This window comes from Miniopterus natalensis, chromosome 4 (genome assembly GCF_054644295.1).
Source record: "Miniopterus natalensis isolate mMinNat1 chromosome 4, mMinNat1.hap1, whole genome shotgun sequence".
In the NCBI taxonomy this organism is placed as follows: Eukaryota; Metazoa; Chordata; class Mammalia; order Chiroptera; family Miniopteridae; genus Miniopterus; species Miniopterus natalensis.
The window spans coordinates 35,503,846-35,516,147 of record NC_142084.1 but is presented as its reverse complement, the minus strand read 5'-3'; the positions used below and the strand labels follow the sequence as shown (position 1 = coordinate 35,516,147).

Here is a 12,302-nt window from a genome sequence, read left to right as displayed (position 1 = left end):
AGTCATGCTGGAGCTTCTCTTGTGGCTGATGCAAACCTGGAGGATTTGCATCATCACTTAGCTGGAGTTAAGTTGGTGTGACAGGCAGGAGCTTAAATACCAGCCCTGAGGAAGCTGGGCTGGGCTGTAATGATAGGGCAGCCGCGGCAGGCAGCCACTGCTCCGAGGTGTCCGCGGAGGTGTGAGAGCTGGAGCCCTAGGAACCCACAGGTGCTCCGGAGGAGTAAGGAGGCAGCTAAAGGGGAGAAGACTCCTCTGAGTTTTTGAACTGTGAACACAGTGGCCCTGAGAGACACTCTGGCAGCAAAGAGGAAGGGATTGGTTACTCACACCAAGAGACACCAAAGTTGAAAGTTTCAGGGTTTTTTTGTTTGCCTGTTTCATTTTTCCCACCGCGTGTCACTGCAATGATCAGAAAGCCTGTTGTGTCCACCATCTCCAATGGAGGTTACCTGCCCGGCACTGATGAGGAGAGGCTGCCTTCCCTGGGTGGCAAGCAGCCCCCTGGGCAGGAGGCAGTGATGCTGAAGAAGAAAATTACTTTGCTGAGGGGCATCTCCATCATCATTGGCACCATCATTGGATCGGGAATCTTCATCTCTCCCAAGGGCGTGCTGCAGAACACGGGCAGCGTGGGCATGTCTCTGATTGTCTGGACCGTCTGCGGGGTCCTGTCGCTATTCGGTGAGTGCAGCTTCTTCTTGGGGTGGGTGTCTGTGGAGCTGGGCAGTTCGCTCGCCGGGAAAGCAAAGGGTAATGTTTAAGCAGTGAATGAAGTGGCAAAGGCTATATATCAGGTTTTCTGATTTTTGTTTAGGTATGTGAACTACCCAAACACAGTGTGCACTGTTGGCAGGATCCTGAATTCCTTCCGATCGATTCCTGCAGGCTGTGCTAGCTTTGCCTAACTAAGACAGACTATTTTCTGACTTTTCCCTGTGGTGACCAGAGCAAAGGCTAACTTAGATGACCCAGTGGAATCCATGCAAGCTTTCTGTCCAGGGCGGTTGTGCTTGGTTCTGTGTGTTTGGGACGTCTTGGCAGCTGGCACGTTGAATGAAACACCTGGGAAGTGAAACCCGGTGTGGCCTATTTAGACCTGGAACGGAGTGTTCAGCACAAGTTTTACTGACTTTTTTTTTTTTATTGGCAAGACAAGCAGGTGGCAGTCTTTTCCTTTTACATTTTTTAACTTCATGTGCTTGTCAGTTCCTCGGATTCTATCAAAAGTCCTTGACGTGGAAAGATGTATGACGGCAATTGTTATCATGAGTGGGTGTATGGCAAAGGTCTGAGCATACTTCAGATTTTTTTAACCTTTCATCTCTCCCCAATACCTACGAACTTGTGCAACATAAATTTTAAAACTGGAATTGGGCGTGAGTTTGCTGTGCTTGCCCAGATTTGTTTTCCTCATTTACAGTCTGCTTGTTCTCTGGAGACACAGCCCATTTGTCCACCTGTTCACTGAACAGAACTGCTAGAAGAAATATGATTATTAATTTTCCTTCAAGATCGAGATTTCTTCTGTTGATGTGACAGTTAATAGTAAAGAGGCAATAAATGCCCCCTCATGAGGTGAACAAATTACTAGAAAGCTACATGAGTTAGTTGTAAAGATGACAAAAACTGGTGAATGGTTCACAAAAATAAATTTCATTTTTGCTATGGGATAAATGTTTAAGATATATTTGCTTTTCTCTGGCACACTGTGTTTTGATTTCAAAAGTCACCACTCTGTAAAGCTACTAACTCTGTTATAACTCTAGGACCAAGTACTAACTCTTGGTTCTATACACGTTAGTCCATTCATTCCTAAGGCCTTGTGATGCTTTAATGCATTGGTTTGAGCATTCATTTAGAGAACTCAAATTTCTGTTATTAGTAACATGTCATTTTATTTATTTATTTTTAAAAGGAAGAAGGTATTTTAAAGAAAACCTGTTAAACCAGGGTCTTTGTTCAAGAAGACCCATGGGGGAATAATTTTTAGATTTTTAAAAAGAGTCGTGGTATTCACATGGTCTGGCATGTACATGTCTAGCCAAAGAGAAACTTAATTGTTGATCATCTTAAATGACTTTGCGCACCTTCAGCCTGTAATCTTCTACAATAGTGGGTCTATTTGGAGTAAATCTGTGTCTAATAAGAAAAACTGTACCACTTTCCTGGACTTTACATACTTATATGCATGTGTTGTAAGCAGTGGGAACAGCACCAGGTGTTAGACTCGTGGGGTCAGACCTGACCTGAGTTCAGCATCCTTGATACTTGGGTTCTGGCTAGGAAAGAATTCAGAGCCAAGACTCCAACTATAAGAGGACATTTATTTGGTAAATCACCAAGGTAGAAAAAGTAATTCCTAGAAGAAATGGGCTTAGGAAACAAGTTATAGAGGCAAAGGAAGGGCACTTGGATCTTGGGAGAGAGGAAGCTAATGGTAACTTGCACGGGAGTAGGGAAGGGAAAGGGAGAGGGATATGCTGCAGCATGCTCCCAGGAGGGAGTATGCTGGGTCCTCTGTCCTCCTGGTTGTTTTTATTTGTTTGCTTGTTTGTTTGTTTGTTTTAACACTTTATTAAATTTATTGGGGTGACAATCGTTAATATGAACTTATAGGTTCCAGGTGTGGTTTTCTATGTTACAAGATCTGTATCTTGCTCTGTGTGCCCACCACACAAACCTAATGGTTCTAAGGGTGGAGGTTTTAGGAGGTCCCAGGGGAAGGTCTCATCCAGGTGTGACCTTTCAGGGTTGTGGTCTCCACTGCCTTGGCAGGGGTCATTATCCAAAGCAACTGGTCCTGAGGTCAGCTCTGGCTGGTGTTGTTGCTTTTCTGGGCCTAGAGCTGAAATACAACTGAGTCCTAGATGTTATGTCTAGGGAAGAAAGGCCAGGGGGCCCATATGACCAGCAATGTGTTAGGGGAGGAAAGGCCACCCCGGGGGTGAGGTCCCACTCTACAATTGCCTTTTGCTAGCCATCTGGGGCTTTCCACCCCAATGACCTTCAGTACCTAGCCCATCGTTCTTTCTCTCCTCATATCTGTCTAACTGCCTACCACGCGTGCAGCTCCAACTATGTGATTCCATTTTTACACAAAATCACAGCTCTAAGGGAGCCCACGAGACGTGCAATCAGGGGAGCAATGGGCAGAGGCAGCTCAGTCCCAGGGGCTCTCCCTCCAGGGAGCATGCCCATGCCATTCCCATCCCATTCTTCTTCCCCTACAGGCACATGTCCCCTAACCTCTAAGGACCCCATGAGACTTGTAACCAGGGGAGCAATGGGCTAACCCACTGAATCTGTCTCCAAGGCCCCCTTTTCCCCTTTTCTCTGACTTCCCAGTGAGCCAAAGCAGCCCAGCCTAGGCTCTCCTGTTACTTCTGTGCCCTTCCTTGTTTCATTGTCCTAAATATATTTTTGCTGAGGTCAATAAATTCTTGCTTTCTTTTCTACACTTTGTCCCTTGATTGAAATTTTTCCCTCAAGAAAACAAGGGCCGAGGTCTCATCATCTCCTGGGTAACATGGAACTAACTAAAGTTACACCTGAGGTGGTATTCTTTGATTACTATTATTTTTTTAATTTATCTTTATTGTTGAAAGTATTACAGATGTCCCTCTTTTTCCGCTATTGATCCCCTCCACCCTGCATCCACCCCAGCCCCCAGCCTTCCCCATACCAATGTCCATAGGTTATGCACATAAGCATAGAAGTTCTTTGATTAATCTCTTCCCACCTACTTCCCCACCCCCTCCTTCCCTCTGAGATCCTTCAGTCTTTGATTATTAATTGCAGGGAGTGTGCCCCTGTATGAAATCTACTTATTGGTATTTACGTATTTACATGTGTCACTTAAGTTACTGGAATCTTTTTGACAGGAGGGCCTTCCTAACAGGAAGCAAAGCAAAATGTAAGAAATCCTTTCTTTTAAAACTCTAAAACTCTGGAACTAAAAGTAGAGAATCTATATATTTGGTTTACAATTATTTTTTAAAGCCAGGGTAAATGCATGGATTTTTATATCCTGTGTTGAACTTTTTTCATGAGCTTGAGAATTTTAAATGAAAATCTCATTCCTCCAGAACTCAATTTAAACCTAGGGTAACCATCCTGGAGTTTCTGGAAAGCATGCACAGGTCTAGGTATTGATTCTCTGGCAACAAATTCTGAGGTACTTAAGACTCAAGCCAATAACTTTTTATTTTGGATGCTTTTCTGTTCAGACTACCAAGATGGCGACTGGTTTCCAGCAGAAAGTGGATTGTAGATAATTATAATTAATTATAAATAGGCAAACTATCTCAGTGATCCCCGACTATCAATCTCCAAACTAGTTACTCTAGAATCATCTGTGCAAATTTTAAAGTAATAGCTTATCTTGGATCCCTCTTTTGGAGAGTCTAGCCTCTCTTGGTTAGAGTATGGGTCTGGGGTATGGCCCTAGAATCTGTTTTTTGTTTGTTTGTATTTAAATAAAAAATTCTTCCTGGGTGACTGATAAAATGCTAGGTTCAGGAATAGGATAAGTGATTCCAAGATTTCACTGAGTATCCAAATTCTATTCATGTTGGATAATTCTATCTGATGTCTTGCTGACTAGTGATAATTTCCCACACTTTTAGTCTCTGAAGTAGCTCAAGCAAAAATTATTTGTTACATTTGAGTACTTAGCAGTATGGTAGAACTTTTCACATAATATCAAGATATATTTTCTATTTTCTTAATATGTAATTGTTCAAATTAATGGGTATAGCTGTATTTCATGAGGTACTCATTCCAAGTGTCAGACCCAGTACTGTCCTTGGCACCATTATCACACTGATATACAGCAAATGAAACTGAAGTTTTAGAAGGTTACATAACTTACTCAAGTCCATGTGAATTGTGTTGCTAAATGTTAAAATTTGGTCTAAAATGAATTTTACCTAACGTAATAAATGTAGCTTATAGCATCATTTTTTTAAAAGTATATTTCAACCACCCAGAAGTATATACTTTAAAAACATCAAAGAAAATGTTTTCCAGAAATAGAATATCTGAGTTAAAATTCATTTTGTTGCATATAAAACATATCCTACAAAAAAAAGTGAAGCTTTTCAAGACCTAGAGTTCATACTTTTCTGAAAAACAGATAAGCCTTATTTTTTTTATTATTTACTGATGAGAGAGATTGATTTGTTGTTCCATTTATTTTTTATTTTTTTAATCTTCACCCAAGGATATTTTTTCCATTGCTTTTCAAAGAGAGTGGAAGAGAGAGAGAAAGTAGGTGAGAGAGAGAGAGAGAGAGAGAGAGAGAGAAACATCAATGTGAGAGAGACACGTCGATTGGTTGCCCCCCACACGTGCCCTGACTGGGACCCAGGATCCAGCCTGCAACTGAGGTAGGTGCCCTTGGCCAGAGTCAAACCTGGGACCCTTCAGTCTGAGGGCCAACGCTCTAACCACTGAGCCAAACTGCTAGGGCTTCTTGTTTCATTTATTTATGCATTCGTTGGTTCATTCTTGTGTGTGCCCTGACCTGGGATCAAACTCACAACCTTGTTGTATCCGGACGACACTCTAACCAACAGAGCTACCTGGCCAGTGCCAGAAAAATCTTTATTTTGATGTAACACAGAAATATTTGCTAAAACGATTTTCAATATAATGAAGTCAGTTTGGGATAGTTTCTTATCTTAGTGTGAAGTTATGCTCTAAAAATAGGTTAGTATATTGGCATCTATCTCCTCTTTTTCCGTTGTTCCCAGGTTTGAGATTCACAGTGGTATTGTTTTAGAAGTTTGTCTTTACCAGTTCAAGTAAACTTACATTGTTTGAACATCATGAACTAGATCTCAAATTTAAGGAAGTTACAAAAGGAATTCAGTGGCTCTTTAGCAATTATATGACTGTTACTTGTCTTGAAATAAGAATGTCATTTATACCAAAGGATGTAGTAACATCCCGTGCAATATAAACATTGTTGTATTAATTCTACTGCAGGATGACTTGGTGATATTTATCTTTGTACCTGTTTATTATAAATATTTCACAGGAGCCATGTCCTATGCAGAATTGGGAACAAGTATAAAGAAATCTGGTGGTCATTACACATATATTCTGGAAGTCTTTGGCCCATTACCAGCTTTTGTACGAGTTTGGGTGGAACTGCTCATAATCCGGTAAGTACACAAGCAGGAAAAAATTAAGGAAAAATAAACCTATGTGTTACACCCTTCATTGAATTACCTTGAATATTTTTAACTAATTAAAATATGCATATCATGTGACTATGCTGTAAATATATCTACTTCAGGACACAAAGTCTGTGATGAAATACCTTCTCAATTAACATTTCTAATGCAGTTTTCCCACAGGCAATAGTTCGCCAACCAAGCCAAACTTTGTGGTAGCTGCTTTTCTTTAATCTTCAATTATTCCCTATGGCATTTTCAAGGAAGATGTTAGCCTGAAAGGACAAGAAGCATCAAAATCCACCTTTATAAATCATACCTTTGACTTGCCAGACAAAAGGAAGTCCTATGCTAGGAACTGGAGTTGTTAGTCTTACGGATTACACCCCTAAGACAGTTAACTTGACTCAGGCTTTGTGACTAGGAACATTCTGTTCTTTTTCACAACTTAGCGTGTCACCAAGTTTAATGCTTTACAAAGAAATAAGACTTGACTTGACATTAATGACTCACTCCCTCATGTTAAATCAGTGGACTACAGTTGTGAAAATCTTTTCTCATTTTGTTGCTGTAGCAATGTGCTCTCTTCCCAAGACTCTTGGTTTAGAATCAAATCCAGTTGTGCTAAGTCACTCTGACCAGCAAGTTCTCTTCAACTTCATGGGAAATTTATGTCATTTAGAGTATTGCAGTTCCTAAGTTTAATTGCTTTCAGGAAACATGACTTGCATGTTCTGATCACTGAGTTTAATAGAATTATCTAGGAAAACTTATTCTTCCTGTAAACTTATCAGAGGTACACACCTGAGAGCCCATGAACTTTTATCTTATCATTTATTTGTGGGTAAGTGGCAAAGACAGAGTTAATAAGCATTGGCTTAACACTAATCTTGATCTTTATAGTCCTAGGAGTCTTTTTTTCTTTTTTTAATCATCACCCAAGGATATTTTTTCTATTGCTTTTCAGAGAGAGTGGGGGGGGGGGTGGGTTGTGGAGAGACAGAGAGAGAGAAACATCCGTGTGAGAGACACATCAATTGGTTGCCTTCCACATACCCCCCTACCCAGCCCAACCAGGCTGGGGATCGAGCCTGCAACTGAGGTATGTGCCCTTGACAGGAATTGAACCTGGGACCCTTCACTCTGAGGGCCAATGATCTAACTCAGGGGTGGGAAACCTTTTTTCTGCAAAGGGCCATTTGGATATTTATAACATCATTCTCGGGTCATATAAAATTATCAACGTAAAAACTAGCCTGCTATATTTGGTCCAACATTTATTTGAATTTGTTGAATTTCGAGTCCCACCTGTGGATGCCTTGGCAGGGCCAGACCAAATGATTTCAGCCCATGGGCCAGACATTCTCCACCCCTCCCTGCCTAACCACTAAGCCAAACAGGCTAGGGCTAGGAGTCTCTTTTTTTTTTTTTTTAAACAAAGGTCTTCAGAGTAGAATTTACTTTTTGATAAGCCTGTTCTCATTTTAAACAATTCTACATTATTTAGACTTGTTGTAATGAAATAATGATAAGTGCTTTGTTCCTTTTCTAAAGTCTGGGATTTTCCAGGGGTGTGCTTTCCACTCTTTCCTGATGATCTGAATCTTAACTCTTCAAAGGTCAACTTAAATTCTCTCTTTTTTACAGTTAATTTCCTGTTCACCCTGGTGTATGGTATTTCTTTCCTCTCCAGTTCTTCTGAAACATACAGTCTCTGCGTCTCCTTTGACATTGAACATGCTATCTTGTAGTCTTACTTAATATTTTAGATGTCTGTGTTCTGGTCCCCTGTTAAAAGTGCCAGAAATCATCTGTAAAACATAGATGTCAAGGAAAGAAATATCACACATCAATACAAAGCAGGGGCCATTAGATCAAATTCACATATTCACCATATATTCAAAATTCATTGGGTTTCTACTACATGATAGCCATTATAGTGAACACTGGGGATAAAACAGTGATTATGATGGACACAATCTTGTACTCATGGAGCTCAAGGTCAAGTGTGGGAAATAGTTATCAATCAAGAAATCACATAAGTGAATGTAAAGTTGCTACTATGATGAGCACTGAGAAAAGGAAGCCATGGGGTTCACTGAGAGAGTATACCTGGTAGATCTCATACAATGAGAGGACTAGAGAAACTTTCTCAGGCAAAGGAAGATTGAACTAGACCTGAGGTATAAAAAAACTGTCAATGAGTTGCAGGGGCTCCAGGCAAGGGGTGTGCAGATCCTTCTGGTGGGAAGAAGCAAACTGAAGGAGAAGGAGAAGTTTACATTAGATGGAGATTGGAAATGAAGGATTTTTGCATGTCCTGAGCATGTTTTGAAAGCACTAAAATGACATGATCAGATTTTAATTTATACATCAAAAGATTTATAAATTATGTAGAACAGGAAAAATAGCCCTGTTTTGGAAGAGGGGGTGAGGGCTCTCCAGGAGAAGAAGAATGGCAAGAAATTTACAGTGCTGTCTGATACCAGCAGGCCAAGGCCAGAGCTCATAATAGTGGTTGGTTGTCTGACAGTCTAGGGATTGGATGTGGGTGTCGGGTAACCATGAGAAAGAGGAGAAGCTGGAAGGGAAGATTGCCTGAGAAATTAGGTAATCCCAGGGGCTTGTCTGTGTATTGTGTATCCAAAGAATATGCATTCATATAACTATATATATATATATATATATGAATATATATATGTATTCATGAGTGTGTGTGTGTATATATATAAGTGTGTATATATAGAGTGAGTGTGTGTATTATATATATATACCCAAAAGATGTGTAATTTTATCAGAAATATTTGAAGAATTAAAATGAAATGGCTTGTTACCTATTTTGCTATATACCTGAACTTATTTCATTTTCTTATTTTACACATTTTCTCACTTGTGTAAAATTACAAGAGCACTTCTATTTTTAGCTTAAACTTTGCATCTAAATATTTCCATGGAATTAAGAATAACCACTTGGCTCTTCAAATTTTCATCTGTACTGGAAAAATAATAATAAATGTGTCAAGGATGTAAGCATATATTTGCAATGAACACTTAATAATTTTTTTGTTGTTTTGTGTTCATTTTCCTGACCATGCCCCATCCCATTAGATCCGCACCATTAAAACATTCTTACTGTGACTGGGATTTAATTGTTGACTTAGTGAGAAAGAAGACTGCTTCTTTTCTTTTCTTTTTAATATATCTTTATTGATTTCAGAGAGAGGAAAGGAGAGGGAGAGAGAGAGAGATAGAAACATCAATGATGAGAGAAGACTGCTTCTTTTGAAGCTCAGCTCTGTCAGGATCTCAAGTAATAAACTAGACTTTTAAGGGGGAAAAAGGCAAATATGGGATGACAGAGGCAAAATTGATAGCACCCAGCCTTGCTCCCAACTATCCACCAAAGTTATAGACAATATTTCATTTGAAATGTTGGTGACAACCTAATCAAACATGGAGTTCTAAAAGTTATAGACTATCATATTTAACATGTCCCATGCGCTGAATAAAAATATCTCATGGTAGAAAAAGTTTATTGAAGATGCTATTTTTTTCCTGTAGTAACCTAAATATATATGTTTTCTAGCCCTGCAGCCACTGCTGTGATATCTCTGGCATTTGGACGCTACTTTCTGGAACCATTTTTTATTCATTGTGAAATTCCTGAACTTGCAATCAAGCTCATTACAGCTGTGGGCTTAAGTGAGTATGATAGATATGAATGTGAAACAATTAAAAACCCACAAAAGTGAATGGAGACAAAGTTTCTACAGACTTTTCGCATGGTGGGAACTATTTTCCTCATTATATTCTTTTTGCTCATAGTTCCTTGCCAAATTTGTGTTGGAAAATAATGAAAAGAATAAGTATTTGGAGCGATCCCTGATACTGCATTACACGCCAATTTTGCATTGGGTCAATAGCCACGATGGTGTATCGTTTAAAATAGGCAAAGAAAACTACCTTGTTAGTAAAATAGAAATTGGATTGTATGAAAAAGAGACAATTACAGATGAAAACCCAATTATTTTGTGGATTTTTAATATTAGAAATTTTCCTTCCTCGGAGATAACATGCTGAATTATAACTCATTTATCCTATTGGACTATGATGTGTATGTGTTGGATGTGTGTGTTGTGTTTATACATTTTATAGTGTTAGCAGCTGTCGTTAGTGTTATGGGTTTAGCTGTCCATTGATGGCCACGAGTCTTCTTTCTATATTTGATTAATAGTAGCATTTCTCAGCTAGGAGTTTTCTTTATGGTTTCCAAATTAGTAAATTGCTCATTTTTATCAATGGGCACAGATAGTAGAAAAAGTTTTAAAAAGAAATTAAAAGAGGATTTTGCACATCACATAAGTGATATAAAAGCCAAGTGTGGCTAAGTTCTCAGAAGGGTCTAGCTTCCAAACCCTTGACTCTTACTGGAAACTATAACTTAATTCTAGGTGCTAATTGAATCACTGTTTTAAGAATCAACATTTGATTGTTTAAATTACTTGGAAATAGAAAGCTACACAGAAATAACTGGATAACATAATTATAGAATTTTTAGTTGTGTGTAGCTCAAGTATTTTAATAGGACAATGAAGAGAATGATGAACATTTGACAGCAGAGAGGTGAGTGGTTAGTTATCAGGAAAGAGGAATTACACATAAAAATATGGTAGTGGTTACAGCTCAGGCTCCGGAGGCCAGCAACCTGGAATTGAAACTGTGTCACAATTTCTCAGTTTTGTGATTTGGTCGTAAATATTAAACTACTTTAAACATCAATCTTACTTATTGGCAAAATACCTGTGAAAAGATAATTTATCTTGAATGGCTATAGAAAGGGAAGCTATGCCAAATTTTTAAGGCCTTTAGCAGAATTGAAATTTCTGCTAAATTCTTGATAAATCTGGTGTTCCACTAAGGGACATACTAAAAGCCAATGTTGTGCCCATTCTATTCTTGTCCCTGGATTGACTGAGGCAGAAGCATATCACAATTATTATATTTGAAAAGAGAATGGTAGGGGTAGTGTTTTCAAGAGCTCTGTAAATTGCCAATAGAACTTACTAATTAAAAGCCATAACCAGCAAACTTTAAATACATTCTACGTAAACATACAAATCCATGAGCATTGCCCACTTTGGCCTTGAAGCTGCACCACAACTAACACATTACTATTTTGCAAAGTCTAGATGACTATTTTCTTATTTATCCAAATTCTATTAAAAAATTTTAAGGGAAAATTTGAATTTTAAGGTAGTAAATGGTAACCATTCAAACCAAAATTTTGAAGCAATCATATATAAGGATAACTAAGTACCTTGCAGTTTGCAAAATTTCTTTCTGTAGTAGAGATTGGTGATCAGACAGTTAACAAAGAGCCTGAGTGTATCTTGGATGAAGCTAGACATTTTTCTCTACTTATGCCATTACTTATAACATTAGTTTACAAATTCTCATGTTCTTTTGCTATCTTGAAATTCTGGGGAAATGTGTTCCTATTATCAGAAGCACTAAAGAGAAAAAAATGGATATTCTTGTGACTCAGTGGGAAATAATGTAAGTCAGTGGCCTAATTGGGAATGTCAAACTGTCTTTGAGAAGAATTTAGCTTTAATGGAGCAACAGGAAGTGGAGATGGCAATAGAGAAGGAGAAACTCACCTGGGGGCAAATTTTTCACAGCCTGCATTACTCAAAGTTAGGGTAGGTGATTTTCTGCCTGCTGGGGGTGGAGGGTTAGTGAGCAGTACAAAGCAGAGTCTCATTGCATGAACTGCTTCCTCATATGGGGGGGGGGGAACTTTTGTGGTAGTTTGAAATCTGTAGTTCAATGCAGAAGAGCAGACCTGAAGGACTGTGTTATAAACAAATCACAGAAAAAAGGAATTTCAGGTTTTTTGAAATGTTAGCCAACCACTTAGGAAATGAGAGTGGGGTGGGGGTGGAGAATTCCTAAATGCTAATGTACTCCTCACCCCCTACCCCTTAAAAAGTACAGCGATTCCCGACTTACAGTGGTTCGACTTACGATTTTTAGACTTTCTGATGATGTGTTAGCGATTCACATTGAGTAGGAACCATACTTCAAATTTTGATTTTAATTTTTTCCTGGCTAGCGATA

The 12,302-nt window shown here is 39.0% G+C and overlaps 1 protein-coding gene across 1 annotated transcript in view; it reads left to right on the top strand.

Moving 5' to 3' along the window:
* The first annotated feature begins 153 nt into the window (after positions 1–153).
* SLC7A11 (solute carrier family 7 member 11) overlaps positions 154–12,302 on the top strand; it is a 71,037-nt gene continuing 58,888 nt past the window's right edge. The window contains exons 1-3 of the mRNA XM_016210200.2: positions 154–684; positions 6,044–6,170; positions 9,769–9,884. Of these exons, the coding sequence (XP_016065686.2) occupies positions 408–684; positions 6,044–6,170; positions 9,769–9,884 (520 nt within the window). The 5' untranslated portion in view covers positions 154–407. The remainder of the gene's footprint in view (positions 685–6,043; positions 6,171–9,768; positions 9,885–12,302) is intronic.